The following is a 16837-nucleotide window of genomic DNA, read 5'->3' as shown; positions in this document are numbered from 1 at the left end:
CTCTATTTTGCCTTTATAAGCAATACTAAAAATTTGTTAATGATAAAAATAATACACATTATATCTATATATGGACATTTTTGTAGTAAAATCTATCTATAAGAAAAATAATACCCCCATATGTTAATGGTAGATGTTGTGTGCACGTGGTCATTAACCCGCGCGTCATTGTCGGTGCCCTGAGCTAAGAAGACAGACATGTCTACAGAAGAAGTCGAAACTCCAGTTGCCGAAAATGGCTCATCTGAGCCCAAATCGTCTTCCCCAAAGCCACAAGTTAAGAGGTGAGTACATATGTATTACTTAGAAGCAAGAAATAATTTCAGGCTGGGTAAAAACTCGTTAGAATTCCCTCAAAACAGAAGGTTGTGGAAGTGACGCGTGTTTCACACAAAGGAAATAAAGATGGCGTCTTGTCATGAAGCGGTGGGGAATTTTGCTGTACACGTGCTTCAAAGTACGCCAACTAAACCCAGATGTGTTTCAGACCTGTGTAGAAATAAATGGATGTCTGTTTGTAGTTTGCTGTGATGAGATCGTGGAATTTCGTATTTTTCTTTGTTGTTTAGCTTAGCAAATCTTCAAATTTTTATGTAACGTTATGCCCCAGCTTAGCTAGTCAAAGGATGGCTAGACATACCTGTAGTTGTAAACAGATCTACACCGTTATGATAGCTTGTGCAGTCTTTTGTATAAGTTGATCTTAAAAAACTATAGAAACTTGTGGGCGTATCATAAATCAAGACTACATAATTTTTATCAAGCTTTATTCAAGTTTATTGAGCTACCATGCCCTCTTGGGAATGCTCCTGTAGCTCAACTGGCACCACCAGGTGAGCAACAACAACAGTAACTGTATATTGCAACAGAAAGAAAACTCTTCAGAGCTAAATGACCGTGATGCAAGGATTTAGGTGCAGTAGAACAAAGAATTTAAGATAATAAGTGCAAAGAATTAAAAAAAGACTGAAACTGAAAGCAACTATAGGACGTATCAGTAGATACAGAATAACCCAATATATATGGTGATTAAACATGTTTATTGGGTAACATAATTTCCAAATGTTGAAGAAACTACCATTTCACCTCATTCCACTCAGGTGAAAATAAATACCTAGCTTCAGCTCGGGACATATTCTTGCCAGTCTTGGACGGGAAGTAATGCTGGAGGTCCTGTGTTTGAGGACAGCCTCTTCTCAAAGATGATGCTGAATAGGAAACTTAGTCGGTATAGGCTACAGATTCTCCAGCAAGTTGAAGTTGGTAGCCTCAAAACCCAACAAAAAGATTTATGATCTTTAGACTCCATGCCAAGTGCCACAAACAAACTCACAGGATGTATTCACCATGCCTCTGTCCTCAGGGAGAAGTCATCAGGTGACAGAGACAACCGTAGTCGAGGAGGCAGGGACAGGAGAGATCGGGACCGTGGTGAGAGGCGCTACCAGCCGTATGGCCGAGAAGGTCGCGGCGGTGGTGGTGGCGGCGGAGGGAGAGGGTCGCGTGCACACGGTCAGGACCCGGAGAGAACCGTCTACATCAGTAACATTCCATACGAGATGAAATGGCAGGACATCAAGGACCTTTTCAGAGACAAGGGTAAGGATATATCTGGGACCAAATTTAACTATATACAAATCTTTTTCCAAAGAGGGGAACGAGGTTGCTGCACCCCAATGCCCTCACTCTTTATCCTTAAACTTAACGCTCATGTGAGTCATGTCCACACAACTAGTAGCTGTCACATTCAACAAAATGGCCAGCCTCTGTACCCCTTTTGACCATTGCCCCCACAGCAAATGCCATTGAGATTCTTTTCCGACACTGTTATTAGCATTCAAGGACATTTACATTTGCAGCATAAGGATTTTCAGAGACAATGGTAAAGAATTGTTTCAGATAGAAGGACTGAATTTAACCATATACATGTATGGAAAAAAACAGTTTCTAAGTGTTAAAAAGATAAGTATATACTGAATTGTATAGTCTCATCCCATACTTCATACTCTCCTGAGATTATTGTTAAGAAATAAAAGTATTTGTTTTACCCTATTCAGTTGTTTTTATATCTACGCCAAAGCGACAAGTTTCGGGTCAGCACAATGGAATTTTACACTTTGTTTGTCATTGGTACTACACAGCTAGTGGTAGCTCGAAGAAAATGACCTATGTCCCTTTGGCTATTGCCCCACAGCAAATGTCCTTGAGATTCTTTTCCAACACTGGCGTCAGCATTCAAAGACATTTAACATTTGAAGGATAAATTGTCATGTTACAAAATGTACTGACTAAGTTTACATTTTTTTCAGTCGGAGAAGTGACATACGTTGAGATGTTTACAGACATGGATGGGAAATCCAGGGTAAGAGAGCCTTATGTAGTTTTCAATGTCTTACAAAGTCTAGATGTCCCCTTTACATGGACTGTTTTTCTTGCCCATATCAATGTTTCAACCTTGACCTTTGGATTATTTGTGTAAACTGGTTTCAGTACAAAGCAGTGTTGTTTTATTGAATTTAAAGTGTGTTTCTCATAACATTCTAAACTTCTAAATCTTGTTTGTGTCTAAGGACTGTACTTCTGGTTATAACAAATTGTTGATGTGTCTCTTTCTTCAGGGCTGTGGTATTGTAGAGTTTAAAGACAAAGACGCAGCAAAGAAGGCTGTGGACAACTTACACAAACACCCGATCAATGGCAGAAATATCATTGTCAGAGAAGTGAGTATGGACAGATAATTCAGAATTTGGCTTTGCATTGATTCTAAAATTCTATTCATTTGTTTGCTATGGATATGAATTTTTTTTAAAGCATTTTTTCTGAAATTTGTGCATGTGTTGGTAGGAAGTCAGCTAGCCTGACTGAATCACGCTAGCTGTCTTTCTATTGGTCAGTGTCGGGAAGAGGCCCCTGACAGCTAGAGATAGTGTAACACAGTCATCCAATCAGCTTTTTGCGTTACTTTTCAGGATAGCAGTGGTGAACTGCAGCGTCGAGCAAGAATCAAGAATGACCAGGGCATGCCAGGGGGCGACATTGGGGGTGGACCCATGGGGGGTATGGGCGGAGGCGGCATGGGCAACATGGGAGGCGGCATGGGCAACATGGGAGGTGGCATGGGCAACATGGGCGGTGGAATGGGAAACATGGGAGGTGGAATGGGCAACATGGGGGGTGGGGGAATGGGCAACATGGGGGGTGGGGGAATGGGCAACATGGGGGGCGGGGGAATGGGTGGCAACTCCAGTGTCGACCCCGACTTGATGAGGAGGCTTAACAATGGAGACATCAGCAACGTTGTGTTTGTGGCCAATGTGAGTACACACTAACACACTTCAACTGCCATCTTGACCATGTAGAAATGTTGCATATTTTGTCGTAATATAGAGAACCCATGTGTAAAGTTTCCCCAGACTTCTGTTTGACTTCACTGATCTACAGTAACAACTTGTCATGTTAAAGATTTCCTTACTTAGCAAAACAAAATGTAGAATTACAGTAATAATAGTAGAATCTTTGGTTGAACGTTATTCACATAGCGCCTCTCCTGTCATGAGTGTCAGATGTGGTCTTATTCTTTTCTTCTTGTGTACCAGCTTGACTACAAGGTCACATGGAAGAAGTTGAAAGACATCTTCAAGATGGCAGGCAATGTGCTGAGAGCCGAGATCAAGACGGACAACGAAGGCAAGAGCCGCGGCCACGGAACCGTCACGTTTGAGTTCCCACTTGAGGCAGCGCAGGCTATCTGTATCCTTTACCATTACAGGTTAAATCACAAAGCATAGCTATAGAAACTGGTGCAATACATAGTGCTGTAGGTAGAGTTCTTGCTTTGTATTTCAGAGCTCGTGGGTTCAAACCCTGGCTGGGTCATACTCATGTCTTTAAAAATGGCACTGCTTTCTCTGCTTAGCACTTATACCATTGCAAAGGAATGTACTGTAAGTGATTGTGTGTTAAATGGAGTGTTTGTAAGTGTCTCGAAATTGTTGTCATCCTTGACTCTTCTTCAGCCATGTTCAATGGCCAGAAGCTGTTTGAAAGATCTATGGTTGTCAGACCGGTGAGTAGAACGTTTATTGTCATTTAAGAAATGTCTGTGTGAAAAATTTCTGACGTTTTGTTTGAAAAAATGTGACCTGCCAAGAAATGCCTTAAAAGATATTTCTTAGTAGTCAATTACTGAATTAAGTTTTAGCTTTCCAGTGGCATGGAGAAAGTCATTGATAATAGTACACTATGGATTATGAGTTTTTAACACAAAATCATTGATAAAGTCTTGGTATGCCTGGATTGATTGTCTTGATACTTGGTATGTAGGTAGGTCTTCTTGAGACCACGAAATGATGAGATAACCTAGTTCTGAAAAAGTGTTATGTTTTTTTTAGGACTCCAAGGCTCCAGGTGACATGGGTAGAGACCTCGGGCCCAAACTGCCAAGTAAGTCTTACCAACCTTTTCTTGTTTAAAGTATGTAAGGGTTGTTTCTTGGGGTGAAGTCAAACATTGAAGCTCTCTTGGCAACAGCAGAAACAGTGGTTATGGCAAGCAAGGCCTATGCAAGACGCAGTATACACTATATGAGAATCAAATAGGTGGCATGTATCTGTATCGTACATGTGCAGTGAATATAGTGACCAGGATTCTCAACGCCGGAGTCAATGGAAAAATCAAAAGCGGCCACAATGGTTATGATTTCTTTCCTGTGACAAGCCAATTTTTACACCAAAAGGGTTTTTGGATGATTTTTTAAAAACAGTTCATGAAATGCAGACCGGCTTGAAAGCTACATACTAACACTTAGTTCCTCTTTTTGAAGTTTGCTTATTTCTGTTATCCAAAGAATTTTAACAGGCATGTCACTCCTACTCAGTAGTTTTTTTTTTGCGAGGCCTCTGGGGCAGAGCCTGCTTTATTTCTTCTGTCTTTCTTCACCCTGTACACTATCTTCTAAGCTATCTTTCTGAATGTGTTGTGTCTGTCACCACTCAGCATTACTGGGAGGGGAAGCAGTGGGACTTAGTGGTCAGTGATGTTTGTGATGTTTCAAATTGTGTCAATGGGGACAATTGTGTTACTGTGGCCATTTTGAGACAGTAACCACTCTGCATGAAGTTATGCTTTTGTAATGTTTTTGGAGGTATCCACATGAACCATATAGGCTCTTTTCGACTAGTCCATCTAGATGTTTTTGTCAAAGAGTTCAAGTGATGCAGCTAGGTTAAGGTAAAACTGCTCTGTAGCAAAAGTGAAAAAATGGAAACACAAAAGGGGAAGTGTACTTGCTTGCTAACTGCTCAATTCCTGTTACCATAATTTCTCTTCATTGTGTTTATTTTCTTCTCCTTTTTCTCTTTCTGGAACAGCATTTAGTAATTGAGTCTAATCCAATGAACAGAGAAGTAACACAAAAAGATTAATTCTTGCATTAGGGGCATCAGCATATCCTTTTCTTCCTATCCTTATGTTTGGTACTGTAATGCTGGACAGTATCAGGCAGACTGGGCCTTTTGAAAAGCAACCATGCATTCTTTGAAAGGGAATGGACTTGAAGGATGGGATGACTTTGGAACCACTTTGGGTGTGGTCACGTTCATCATAAAACTATTTTGTCTTGTGATTTTCAGCAAGGTTATGGCAGGTCTACTGCAACCTTTTCTGTCACAAGAAAGCTGAATTTTGTAGGACATATGCACAATAGTCCCAAGAATTTGCTGTCTTAAAATTATTGTACAGCAGATGTGATCGCTGCCTTCCTCTACAGGCCCTTGTTTTCACAGGAAGGAAGGTTTTTAATGTTAAAACATGCTTGTTCCTTTTTCAGGTGGACTGAGCGGGATTGGTGCTGGTCTCGGTCCAGGTGGACAACCGCTCAACGTGCACCAGATGGGCAGTGGTGGTGGCGGCGGCAGTGGAGGTGGCGGTGGCATGGGAGGAGGTAAGACATTTTTTACGGTAGCACTTTTGTCATGTAATGCTTTCTTTGGCTGTTGTCATTGTCATGTTGTCATGTCAAGACTAAAATGTTTGTTGTGTTGCTGCTGGGGAATCAGGCAACGAAGGATGTGTCGGTACCCAGCCTTGAACTATTTTTCATTCAAACAAGGTTTTCTTTTTTCAGAACATTTCTTTGGTTTCCTTAACATAATGTTATCTTGTCAGATAAACTATAAGATGAACTAGAAGTAAAAGTGAGAAGTAGAAGAGGTAAGAAAATATCTACTTTTTGATAAGGAATAACTTTACTTTTCAGGAATGGGAGGTGGCGGCATGGGTGGAGGAGGAGTGGGTGGAGGCATGGGAGGAGGTCTCGGTGGAGGCATGGGTGGAAATATGGGAGGTAAGTCAACTCAGTTGTTCCCTTGGTCTAAAGGGTGTTGGCACATTTGACTCACATGACTAGTATATAATAGTAAGACATTGGAAATGCATATTTGCAGTGTCATGAATTGGTGGCAGAGAGGTCACAGCAAAAACTGAAACTAAAATCATGAAGATTTCAAGTAGCATAACATTACTTCAGTGTGCACTTAAGCATTGTATATGTGTTCCTTTTGTTTACTAGGTGGAATGGGCAACATGGGAGGCATGTCAGACCTTGGCGGTGGCATGGGTAAGTTTGACTGTCTCTAGATTTGCTGCACAAAAACTTTTTAAATGTTAACCCCCTTTTATAAAGTGTACAGATACATACATAGAAACTAAGCACAGATTTGGTACGGTCATTATGAGATACAAATGTGTACTTTTAGTATAAAACAGTTATAAGAGCAGTTATTTAGGGAAAAATTGTAGCAACTAAAACAGTTGATAACTTTGTAGGAAGATTTTGATCAGGTAGCTGAATGTTAGATTACAAATATGTATTTACTTCAGCTTAATGTTGGTAAAATGTTAGAATCTAAAACCAAAACATAGCCCTTTACATTATCTATAAATTGGGTGAGGGTAGCTTAGGTACACCACTAGATTCAAGTAGTTTAGAAAGGTGTTGTGATGTAAGGATAGAGTGTTGGTGACAATGGTGAAGTACATACAACCAGAACTAAAGACAGCACACTACTTCACTTTTCAGGTGGGATGGGAAGCGGATTGGGAAGCATGGGAAGAGGTACGGTATCATTTGGGAACTTCAGTTCAAGGCAGTCAGTCCCTTTAAAACATGTGGATGTGGCAGACTACTCAGAACTCCTGGACCCCTGTTGTTTTTTTGTTTTTTCAGTTCAGCACACACATTGTTTTTGTACTGTTATTTTGCTATTTGCTTTGGTTAAAAATATCACTATGCTTTTGACTTCTGTTTTCATTGCCTAACTACACCCTTATAATGTATTATTTATGCCCTCACTGACAAAATCTGTCACACTCCATATTTTTTATTGGGAATTTCGCCTATGTGTCTTTAGGGTGTAGATATCAAACAATGTACAAGATTTTCCCAATCACTTACACAGAATTATCATCTTAGTTGTGCCGTAATTCTTGCAACAATTGCCAATTTGATTTCTCAAATGTAGATGCCAGATTGTCAGTGAGCACCTCTAGGGAGGATTTAGGGAGAGGCACAGGTTTGTGTGTGTTTGAGATAGCCAGAAATAGGCTTGAAATACTTCCTACCACCTACTTACACTGCAGCCAGTAGTGAAAGAAAGCTTCCAACAAATTTCTGCCTGGTTTTCTTGTTTGCTTTACACTCATTCATTGGCTTGGGCTGTACAGAATTTTAAAAGATACGATATCAAAGTTTTCTTGAAAAGATTATGTGATTGTTATGTAAAGTGCATATTGCTGGAATGACAACTCACATATTTTGGTACCAAACATACTGAAACCTTGTTTAAAAACTTTTCAATATTCTAATTGTCTACTTTTTACTGGCAGGTGTGTTGGTGGTATTTCAAACCTTGACGTTTTGAGTTCTTGCCGTGTCTACGTAGTTAGTTAGTCCATGTTTTTTGTAAGACTGAATCGGAGGAAACTGGACAAACTGGTCAATGTGCATTGGTCAAATGATTCAGCTTTCTGACAGTGTGTAACATGTAGCCATCAGACATTAATATTTAAAGGAAGGGAACAAATGTGTGACACCCTCAACTAGGCTTAAAAGTACTCAATGTTTGACTAAATCTTGTTGATAGGGTCCATATACCAGATCATAACTAAATGGAGCAGACATGAATAACTAGTTTTTCTAAAACCCACTACGTGAAGTTGAAATTCCTACAATGTAACATTTACTACTTGATATAATCCTGTTTTATGTGCTGTGGTTGAAGATTACAAAATCTGCATCTCTAATTCTACCCTGCTCTTATAGTTATATTGCACGGGACTAGCAATGTCCCTTATGGTCTTGACTAAAAGGTAACAGTGTTCTCACCAGGATTTTTTCACAGTGTAGGGGTCAGGTACAGAAGGCCAACTTTGCACGGCGCAAGTCACTCGCAGAGTGCCAATGACATGATAACGGTTGGGAGTCTGGCATCTTACCGCACAAAATTTTGAAATTCATAACCAAATAAGACACCATTTCCTGCATTTTGAGGGGTAAATTTTGTGAAGTTAAGTTTTTCCTCTGTCACATCCTCATTCTAAAGCCAAATATGAACTTTTTATAAGATTTATGAAGGTTCTTCCCAGAAAGAAACACCGCTATGCTCATTGAAACACAGCATCGGGGTCAGATCACAGCATCAGGGGTCCAGATCACAGCATCGGGTCCCGCTATGCTGAAAAGGCCTGGCGAGAACACTGGTTAACATAGAAACAGACAAAATGTGATTTAGGTGCTGTATCAGGTGTTTGTGTGTACTAACAACAACTTACTTGCAAATATCAGAAGTGTTTTGTTTTAATCTCCTGCACATCAAAATTTTCTACATTGCAATGAAAAAGATACTGTGCTATTAGATTGTGCTGCCTTAGCTCTGTATTGTACAAAAGTCAGCCGATTATGGAAAGACAAAACTGTATGGTGTTGGGATACCTACGTCCAGTATAACAGCTGCGTCCAGTATAACAGCTGCGTCCAGTATACAGCACTTTTGTTAAAATATCCATATGATCTGACCAGTGGTCTATCCATACTATCTGGTCATGATGTTGGCTAATAAACGAGTAACGCAGTGGATGCAAATGTCAGTGAATAAGTTTTTCCTTGTAAAGACAGGATATGTGGATTGTTGTGTTGCAGGTGGACTAGGCATGGGTGACCTCGGCGGTGGCATGGGCATGGGAGGAGGCATGGGCAACATGGGAGATTCCATGGGCAGCATGGGGGGAGGCATGGGCAGTCCCAACATGGGCGGCGGCATGGGCGGAGGATTTGGAGGCGGCATGGGAGGTGAGATGGTCTGGTAGTAGTGGAATTGTTGTCGTAACACATTTCTGTGTTATGTAATGGCTCATGGACAGAAACATGATTACGCCAAATGCCAGGTACTCAAGCAACTGAATAATATTTTATCCAGTTGCTTGAGCAACTGTCATTTGCTGGATCTTATTACCTGTATGTCTAACCTTCATCAACTGATGCATGATTGTTTAATGCTACTGTCACATTTCTAAACCACTGCTCTGCCAGGTAGTCTACGGGTTATTTTGCACTTTGAGGCAGGGCCCCATGCATGGTTGTTAGTGTGGTTAAGTAGTTTGTTGATACTGACACTCAAAACATGAATTGGTTGGGATTTAGTATGTTATGATGCTGTTATGTGTAAAAAGGATATCTGCCCAAATAAATGACCATATTTGGTTTGTCCGCAGGTGGAAACATGGGTGGCATGGGCGGAGGCATGGGCAACCCCATGGGCGGTGGCATGGGCGGAGGAGGTGAGTTTCCTACTTACTGTTAATTCAGGATCTTCATTTCGTGGTAGGAGGGGAAAGTAGGCGTTCCCTGTGTTTTAAGTAATGCAAGACAACATATATTTGCATTCCTATGAGATAGCATCGAGAAAACGGCAACATAAAATGGCCGCGAGTAACTCATGATTTCATAATTTTACAGGTTGGTGTAGTTCTTATTGCTCGAGCTTCATTTAATATCTCTAGGCAAACATTGTTTCTCATGTTCAACTTAAAAATTTGAAATGTAAAGTCTGTATGAAATAATCTTGGATTAAATTTGATAGTTCTTTTTTTTCCGTCTTTTCCATGAATAAGATTGATAATCTTCTTAACCATAATAGAAAGCGGAGGAAATGCTCTACAAGCAATTATAGGTTATTTTTTGATAATGATTTGAAAAGTCAGTTTCAAGATATATTTTTGTTTGACCACAGTACCAAGGTTACCTACTGTAGTGTTTGTATGTCTTTAGCTATTTTTATTTGCAATGTAATCAACATCACTACTCCATAGTATGCCTCCTAAGTACTTGCTATTATTGACCCTGTATTTGCTGTGCCCTGTAGGTATGGGAGGAGGCGGGGGCGGGGGCATGATGGGAGGAGGTATGGACAGTAACATGGGCAGAGGTATGGGCGGCGGTGGCCGCAACAGGAGCTGCCAGATCTTTGTCAGAAATGTGAGTGGAATTCTGTGTGTACAATGGACTGAAATGTCACTGAACCCTTTCGACGGGCAAATATTTGTGACTTTTGTTAGGACAGGAATTGGATGTAAAGACAGGGTATGCTTTATTTCTTGAAATTTTTTCTGTAATTTTATGTTTGCGGTTTTTGCATCGACTGCTTCAATCACCACAAAAGTAAGTGACTACAGCACTACTACGAACACTTCAATTTTTTCTCAGGAAAATTAAATCACCGCAAACTTAAAGGAGTTTACAGAAGTGTCTATAACTAGAAACAACCATATGTATGTCATCACAGATGTAGTTTTGCTAGGCCTAAGTATGATAAGTATCTCTCTACTGTTTTGCCCCCGTAGCTCCCATGGTCCTTCACCTGGCAGATGCTGAAGGAGAAATTCAAGACCTGTGGTGAGTTAAAGACTGCCTTCTCTTCTTGCTCACAAAGTTGTCACTGAGAAAAAAAACTTCTGGTGTCAGATTGTCATAGCTTGTGACTTGTCAGGGTCACTACCAGCAGTTGTATTACCAGGGCTCGAAATACAAGTAAGCAACTTGCAAATTGCAAGTGATTTTCAAGATTTGCAACTTGCAATTTTGCAAGTTGAAAATAACAGTGGATCGTGTAAGCACAAACCGGGTTGCACAGCGCAAAATAGTGACAAAGTGACTATTGCTAGAGGACAAATTAGTCTCTGACTACTAAACAATAAAGGCTATACAAGTAAATCTGTTTTAAATGTTTTGTCTTCTGATAATGCTATAAAAGTTGTTAGTCAGGCTGAGTATGTACATATTGCAAGTTAATTTTTCAAATTTGCAAGTCAAATTTTTGCCAACTTGCAATGTTGCAAGAAACCCAAAAAAGAAATTTAGAGTCCTGATTACTATTTCTTTCCTTCGGTCTACAAATGCTCTGATGTGTGTCTTATTCCTGGGCAATACGTGGCTATGGCCTGCTATAATGAATCTTAGCTTTATATAGAACGTATGAACATGTTTCCGGGTTAATGTTGAGTGTTGTTTTTGTTTCGCATGTGCAGGTCGAGTGATGTACGCGGAGATCAAGACCGAGAATGGAAAGTCGAAGGGATGCGGCACTGTCCGCTTCGAAAACCCTGATGGTGCACAGAGAGCTTGTGGTATCCTTTGATGCGTCATTTTGTGGATGGGTGTTTATTTAAATTTGGGAGGTGGCATTTTTTCACTAGTGTTGGAATTTTCTTGTGCAAGTTTGAGGTATAAATATAATGATTTTTGTGACTTACAAGTTTGGGACACGAAAGTTTTGAAATAACTGAACTGGACAACTTTTTTCTCCATCTAGTGCATTGGAGCTGAGTAAAAGCATTTAAACCCTTATCGAGCATACTTAAGGGGGAGACATTTAGAAATGATTTAGGACACTTTTGTAAATTAAAGCTACTTGATGAATACAGCATACAGGTCGTAAAGTGCTGGTTTCGGGTTTGAGAGTACATTGCTATATTTGACAAACCAAGTGTAGAGTCTTCCACCTATCACAGTGCCAAATATTCCTTCATTCCAACGTCTCAGACATGATGAACGGCATCAAGCTGGATGGGCGCGAGATCGACGTTCGCATTGATCGTTCTGTCTAGGTCGGCTGGCCTGGTTTGGTGCTGTGAGCAGGGTCTCTTAGTTTGCCTATACTTCCCAACATACTTCATTTCCCGCATCTCTGGCCCTTCCGCCATTGTCCGTCAGCAGTTCAACGTGTAGTTGTATCCGTGTTGATTGACATCGCTCCGGGGTGTTGTATTGGTAGATGCTGTCCGTGACAGCTGTTCAGAGAATCAACGCTATCTGACACCATGTATTCATGACTTCATAGGTGGTCGACTTCATAGATGGTCAAAGTATCACTCTGTTATTATTACTCAGTATGGAACATCAGGCTAGAGTTAATATCTTACAAGAGTAATATGGATGCGGTTTAAGTCTTCTGCTGAAATTGAAAGTCTTCTCTGGACTAGGTTACAAATAGTCATCTGCTGATTTTCCATGTTTTCAAGTCACCGCTGGATGGACCTTGTACATAGTCGATTGCACAGCACAGAATTTTGGTATTTTATTTTCAGCTTTATGTACTGTTTTACCCAATTGTTTCTTTAAAGAGTAAGTGCTTCTTTGAAATGCTGTTCTCTAGGGTTTGTTCCGTCAGATTTGGGAGAACGTACGCAGCTTGCAGCAAACCATCAGTCGTCGTCTGAATCCGATATCCAAAGGAGTAACGGCCGTTTCTTCCATGGCACCAGTGTTGTATCCCATATCATTGGGCCTCTTGAACATATTTTCAGTACTGTATAGTGTAGGCCATTTTACTGTTTCTTTTTACTATCAGTAGAACCAAAGCGTTAGGTCCTTAGAGCTTGTAGTGGCACAGTAGTTAATTGTGGTCAAGGAATGATCTTTGATGCAACTGTGTGTCATCTATTTTTCAACATTGCATAGTCTTGTGTATGAAGGGTTATACCCTTGTTGCTAGTTGTTAAGAGAGACAAGTGTATTTTGTTCTTGGAACAGTATTAGTCTCTACCATCAGATCCTGTCTAAAAGACAAGTCATTGTGGATGAAACTCTTTGTCATGATGTGTGTGGGCTGGGTGAAGAAAGAGGTTTGCATCAAGAAGGCCAAAGGACAAAATAAAGGTTGGCTTGTCAGATTTTGCTGGTGCCATGGTTTTTTTGTGTCAAGATTTCCTGTTGTTTATTCTAAGATTTCCTGTTGTTTACTCTATCCAAGGCATTGTCACCTTTCTAAGCTCTCTGTCGCATGTAAACTCCATGTTCTTTTTACAGGCAGTGGGTTATGGCAGCAGAAATTGATATGGCTGAAGGGATTTCAACTGACTTTAACTACTGTCGTCTTTCCATGTTTACCATTCAAGGTTTTGTATTGAGAGGATGGAAACTGAAGGTTTCAGAGAACTGATCGAACATCGTTGAGAAGAGATTTTCAGTCATGTACAAAACAGTGATACTTGACCTAAACATGTCATTTCTAGAGATTCATGTTCTTAGGCTGGTTGTTTTATTGTTGAAAAGATATTTTTGTAGTCTAGTCCTGGATTCCTTCAATTGCGATGATACATGATGAACTTTGTTCCTAAGATTAAGAAGTAACTCACAATGTGAGACACAAGTCCGTTTTTGCACTTGTCGGATTTTCAACTAATGTGAGTGGTTGGGGTATCTCTACGAACTCAGCAGTTGGATCATCATAGGTTCACAATTGTTCTCTGCCGGTATAATGCATTTAGGTTGGTCATGTTTGAAAGTTCACCATTTATCACCAAGTATGTCTATCTCCTATAAGAACACCATTGTTTAGATTGATGTATTGAATGTCTGTCTTTCATGATGATGATGCAAGACATTAATTTTTGTGTACATGTAATGTTGCTGGCAATGAGTTGTTGGGATTCATATTCCCAGCCAAGAATTGAAAGGGAAACTTTGCTGTTGTGAATCTAGCCACAACAGGGGTGTGCCACCATCGTGTAAGCTAGCTATTGTTGCATTCTGTTATTCAATACGCTGGCTCTCTATGATTTTATTTTCAGGGAACAGTTAAGTCATTGTTTTTCAACTTTTACAAATGCGAGGAAGGCTGGAGTTTCCATGGCTGCACTGGAACGTGGCATCGATATAATTGCTCTTGGTTTTATGTGTTGCTACAAAGGAAAGAAGAAAACCGTTACCTTGTTTGAATGTCAATTTTTTTCTGGAGTTGTACACATGACACAATTGGGGAAAAGGTGTCTGACTCGGCATCTTGGTGGCGAGACGGTGTTTTTGTAGCCAGGAATAAAGAGTTGCAATGATCACCAAAGGAATAGGTCCTCCACTTGTCATGGAAAATGATATATACCACCTTGATATCAAAGCAAAGTGATGTCTTAAGCTTTACCGTCATGTGTATTCTCTGAGAAGAATAGAATAGAATGAATTGTAAAGAACCAGTGACAAGCACTTACGCCCATCAGCCTTTTCTGTCTCCAGTAGACTTGTTTCAGACGACTGGAGCTGTCTATCACTCAGCTATGTTGTGTTGGTTCACGCCATCAGCAAAATTCTTCATGAATTTGATGATCTCATCAACCATAATTCTCAAACAGTGTAGCAAGGTAGTTTTCACATATTGTATCTACCGGGAGAAAGGTGCAAGAGGATCCAAGTTCACAAAGTCATGTTGAAGAGAACAATTGTCCAGCTATGCAACAAGCAGAAGACAAGAGCTTTTTTACTTCATTTATGTTTTTGGTAGCTTCATCACATTATGTGCAATGGGAACCTCGGGAGTGTCAAATTGTGACAAATGGATTTTGACCTTATAATATTTTTTTGCACTGTTCCAATATTTGATTCAATCAAATCAATGGGCTGTGTTTTATCAATGGCCAGCTATATGAGTTGTTACTACAAGGGTTGCCTCCCTCCAATACTTTATAATGTGCTTATAGTATCCAAGCTCCACAGACCTGTTCTATACCGTGTGAAGACGACTGTCATCTTTCCTTGTCAACAAATGTATTCTGAAGCTAAAGTGACCAGTAGGAGTAATTTGTTGAAGAGATTGTCGAAATAGGACTCCTTCCACCATTAGAAAATGCATGTATTATTAGATGTGCCCTTGATTTTGTGAAATAGTGTCTATTAAGTATCTACATTTAAGTGGCAAGGCAAGATAAATATGGTCAACAGGCAACTCTCAAGAAGAACAATGGAAGGGCGTCACAGATACCTTCTGTGGTCACTTATCAGTACGATCTTTTCCAAACAGTCGTCATCTACAATCCAGTTGAAGAGAAGTTCGACTTGCATTTGATTGGGCCTGGTCGACACATTTCAGTATTTTCCCTCCACTAGGTAGTTCATTGTGCTCAACACTTATCTGGCAGTTCACTTCAGTTGATAGCTTTGTTGTTGGAATTTCACCGGTGATATTTTTGTCCCTTTGGAGTCAACAGGACTGAAGTAAGGTAAGTATAACCCTCAAAACACAATAAAGGCTTTCATGGAAGCCTTTATCGTATATATTTAGGAGGGAGAAGGTAAGTACACTTTGTGAATCCAAAACTATATTAAGGAATGTCGATGAAGATTAGACATCCAGGTAATACGATACGCCAAATAACAGTCAAGCAACTGGACATGATTTTGGAAACGGTCAGACGTTTCAAGTAGCATCCACTACTTTTCGTCAGTGACTCTGAGCAAGATTGGCGAACAGCAGATTTTAACCACGAACTATGAGTTGATATGCAAATAAAGAGAAGACAATTTTAGATTGTCCCATAGGGAAACAAAGTTAAGACAAGGTTGATGCAAAAGAGAACGGGAAAGGAGGGCTGCAGATCGGACTGTCTGGCACATGGGACCCAGCCTTGCCTGGGAACCAGCTTTAGCTCCTATATCAAAACAATAGGAGCTATTGTCTCTTTTACATCGTTGGACAATCTAGCATTGTCTTCTCTTTAATTGCACATCAATTCATAGTTTGTGGCTAAACCTGCTGTTCGCCAATCTTGCTCAGAGTCACTGACAAAAAGTAGTCGATTCTACTTGAAACGTCTCCAGTTTCTTGAGAAACTGTTATTTGGCGTATATTAAGGAATTATAAGGCTGCACCAAGTAAAGTTTCTGGATGACATCCTCTGAAGGGCTCAGAACTGATGGGAGAACAAACAAAAAGTTCCAGTAGGGAGAATAAACATTGTCAATGAGCAATTTTATACATGGGGCAAGTAACATGTAAAAAGTAAGTTTTCCCATATTAAATCTCAAAAGGGAACTTTTTTTCAAGCTTGATGGTAGTAATCTGTTCTTTCAGTGGTACCCCAGCTTCCAAACCAGATGATATGCAGTGCTATACTAAAAGAACCGAAAATAATTTTCCCCTTGGACAGGCAAGAATCAATGTGTGCATGAAGATATACCATACAATTTACATTGTGTAGCCAACATAAACCAGGCTATAATGCCTTACTTCTATCAAACACGAGAATTTATGTAGAAATTTGTAAAATACAGTAATCTCCAAGCAGATTTACTGGTGGCAATGACAGTATCCAAAGGACAAAAGCAGACCAATTGGATACTATTTTTGCCCTTTGGATTGCCACCAGTAAAGCTGCTTGGAGATTAAAGATACAGTACTAAAGTTTAGGATCAACCAATTTTGGCCCCAAATCCAAGTGCCCTAGGCTATTGTATTTTACTGTTAACCTGAAATTATAGTGAAAAAATGACATTGTGTGTGGAATTAAAACTTGG

At 40.1% G+C, this 16837-nt stretch overlaps 1 protein-coding gene across 3 annotated transcripts; it reads left to right on the top strand.

Annotated features, from left to right (window-relative positions):
- Nucleotides 1–150: 150 nt before the first annotated feature.
- On the top strand, nt 151–13224 carry LOC136428462 (myelin expression factor 2-like). 3 transcript variants are annotated; one of them, XM_066417997.1, is made up of 19 exons: nt 151–284; nt 1364–1599; nt 2310–2362; nt 2619–2720; nt 2970–3314; nt 3597–3750; nt 4017–4066; nt 4392–4443; nt 5828–5941; nt 6257–6343; nt 6569–6616; nt 7079–7114; nt 7521–7571; nt 9197–9346; nt 9769–9834; nt 10419–10531; nt 10897–10948; nt 11581–11679; nt 12095–13224. In XM_066417997.1, the coding sequence occupies exons 1-19, from the start codon at nt 199–201 to the stop codon at nt 12157–12159; spliced, it is 1959 nt and encodes a 652-aa protein (XP_066274094.1). In that variant the 5' UTR covers nt 151–198; the 3' UTR covers nt 12160–13224. The 3 variants fall into 3 exon arrangements, with proteins under 3 accessions (XP_066274094.1, XP_066274095.1, XP_066274097.1); XM_066417998.1 differs by lacking the exon at nt 7521–7571; XM_066418000.1 differs by lacking the exons at nt 7079–7114; nt 7521–7571.
- Nucleotides 13225–16837: the final 3613 nt, after the last annotated feature.

The sequence above is a fragment of the Branchiostoma lanceolatum genome, chromosome 2, assembly GCF_035083965.1.
Source record: "Branchiostoma lanceolatum isolate klBraLanc5 chromosome 2, klBraLanc5.hap2, whole genome shotgun sequence".
Taxonomy (NCBI): domain Eukaryota; kingdom Metazoa; phylum Chordata; class Leptocardii; order Amphioxiformes; family Branchiostomatidae; genus Branchiostoma; species Branchiostoma lanceolatum.
Note: the sequence above shows the minus strand (reverse complement) of the source record. Positions and strands in the feature narration are given on the sequence as shown.

What these genes read in the sequence shown, in the direction of transcription:
- LOC136428462 (XM_066417997.1), top strand. Translation starts at nt 199, where the DNA reads ATGTCTACAGAAGAAGTCGAAACTCCAGTTGCCGAAAATGGCTCATCT. An exon ending in ACATGGATGGGAAATCCAGG is followed by an intron (nt 2,363 to 2,618) that starts GTAAGAGAGCCT and finishes CTCTTTCTTCAG; the next exon opens with GGCTGTGGTATTGTAGAGTT. An exon ending in GGAGAAATTCAAGACCTGTG is followed by an intron (nt 10,949 to 11,580) that starts GTGAGTTAAAGA and finishes TCGCATGTGCAG; the next exon opens with GTCGAGTGATGTACGCGGAG.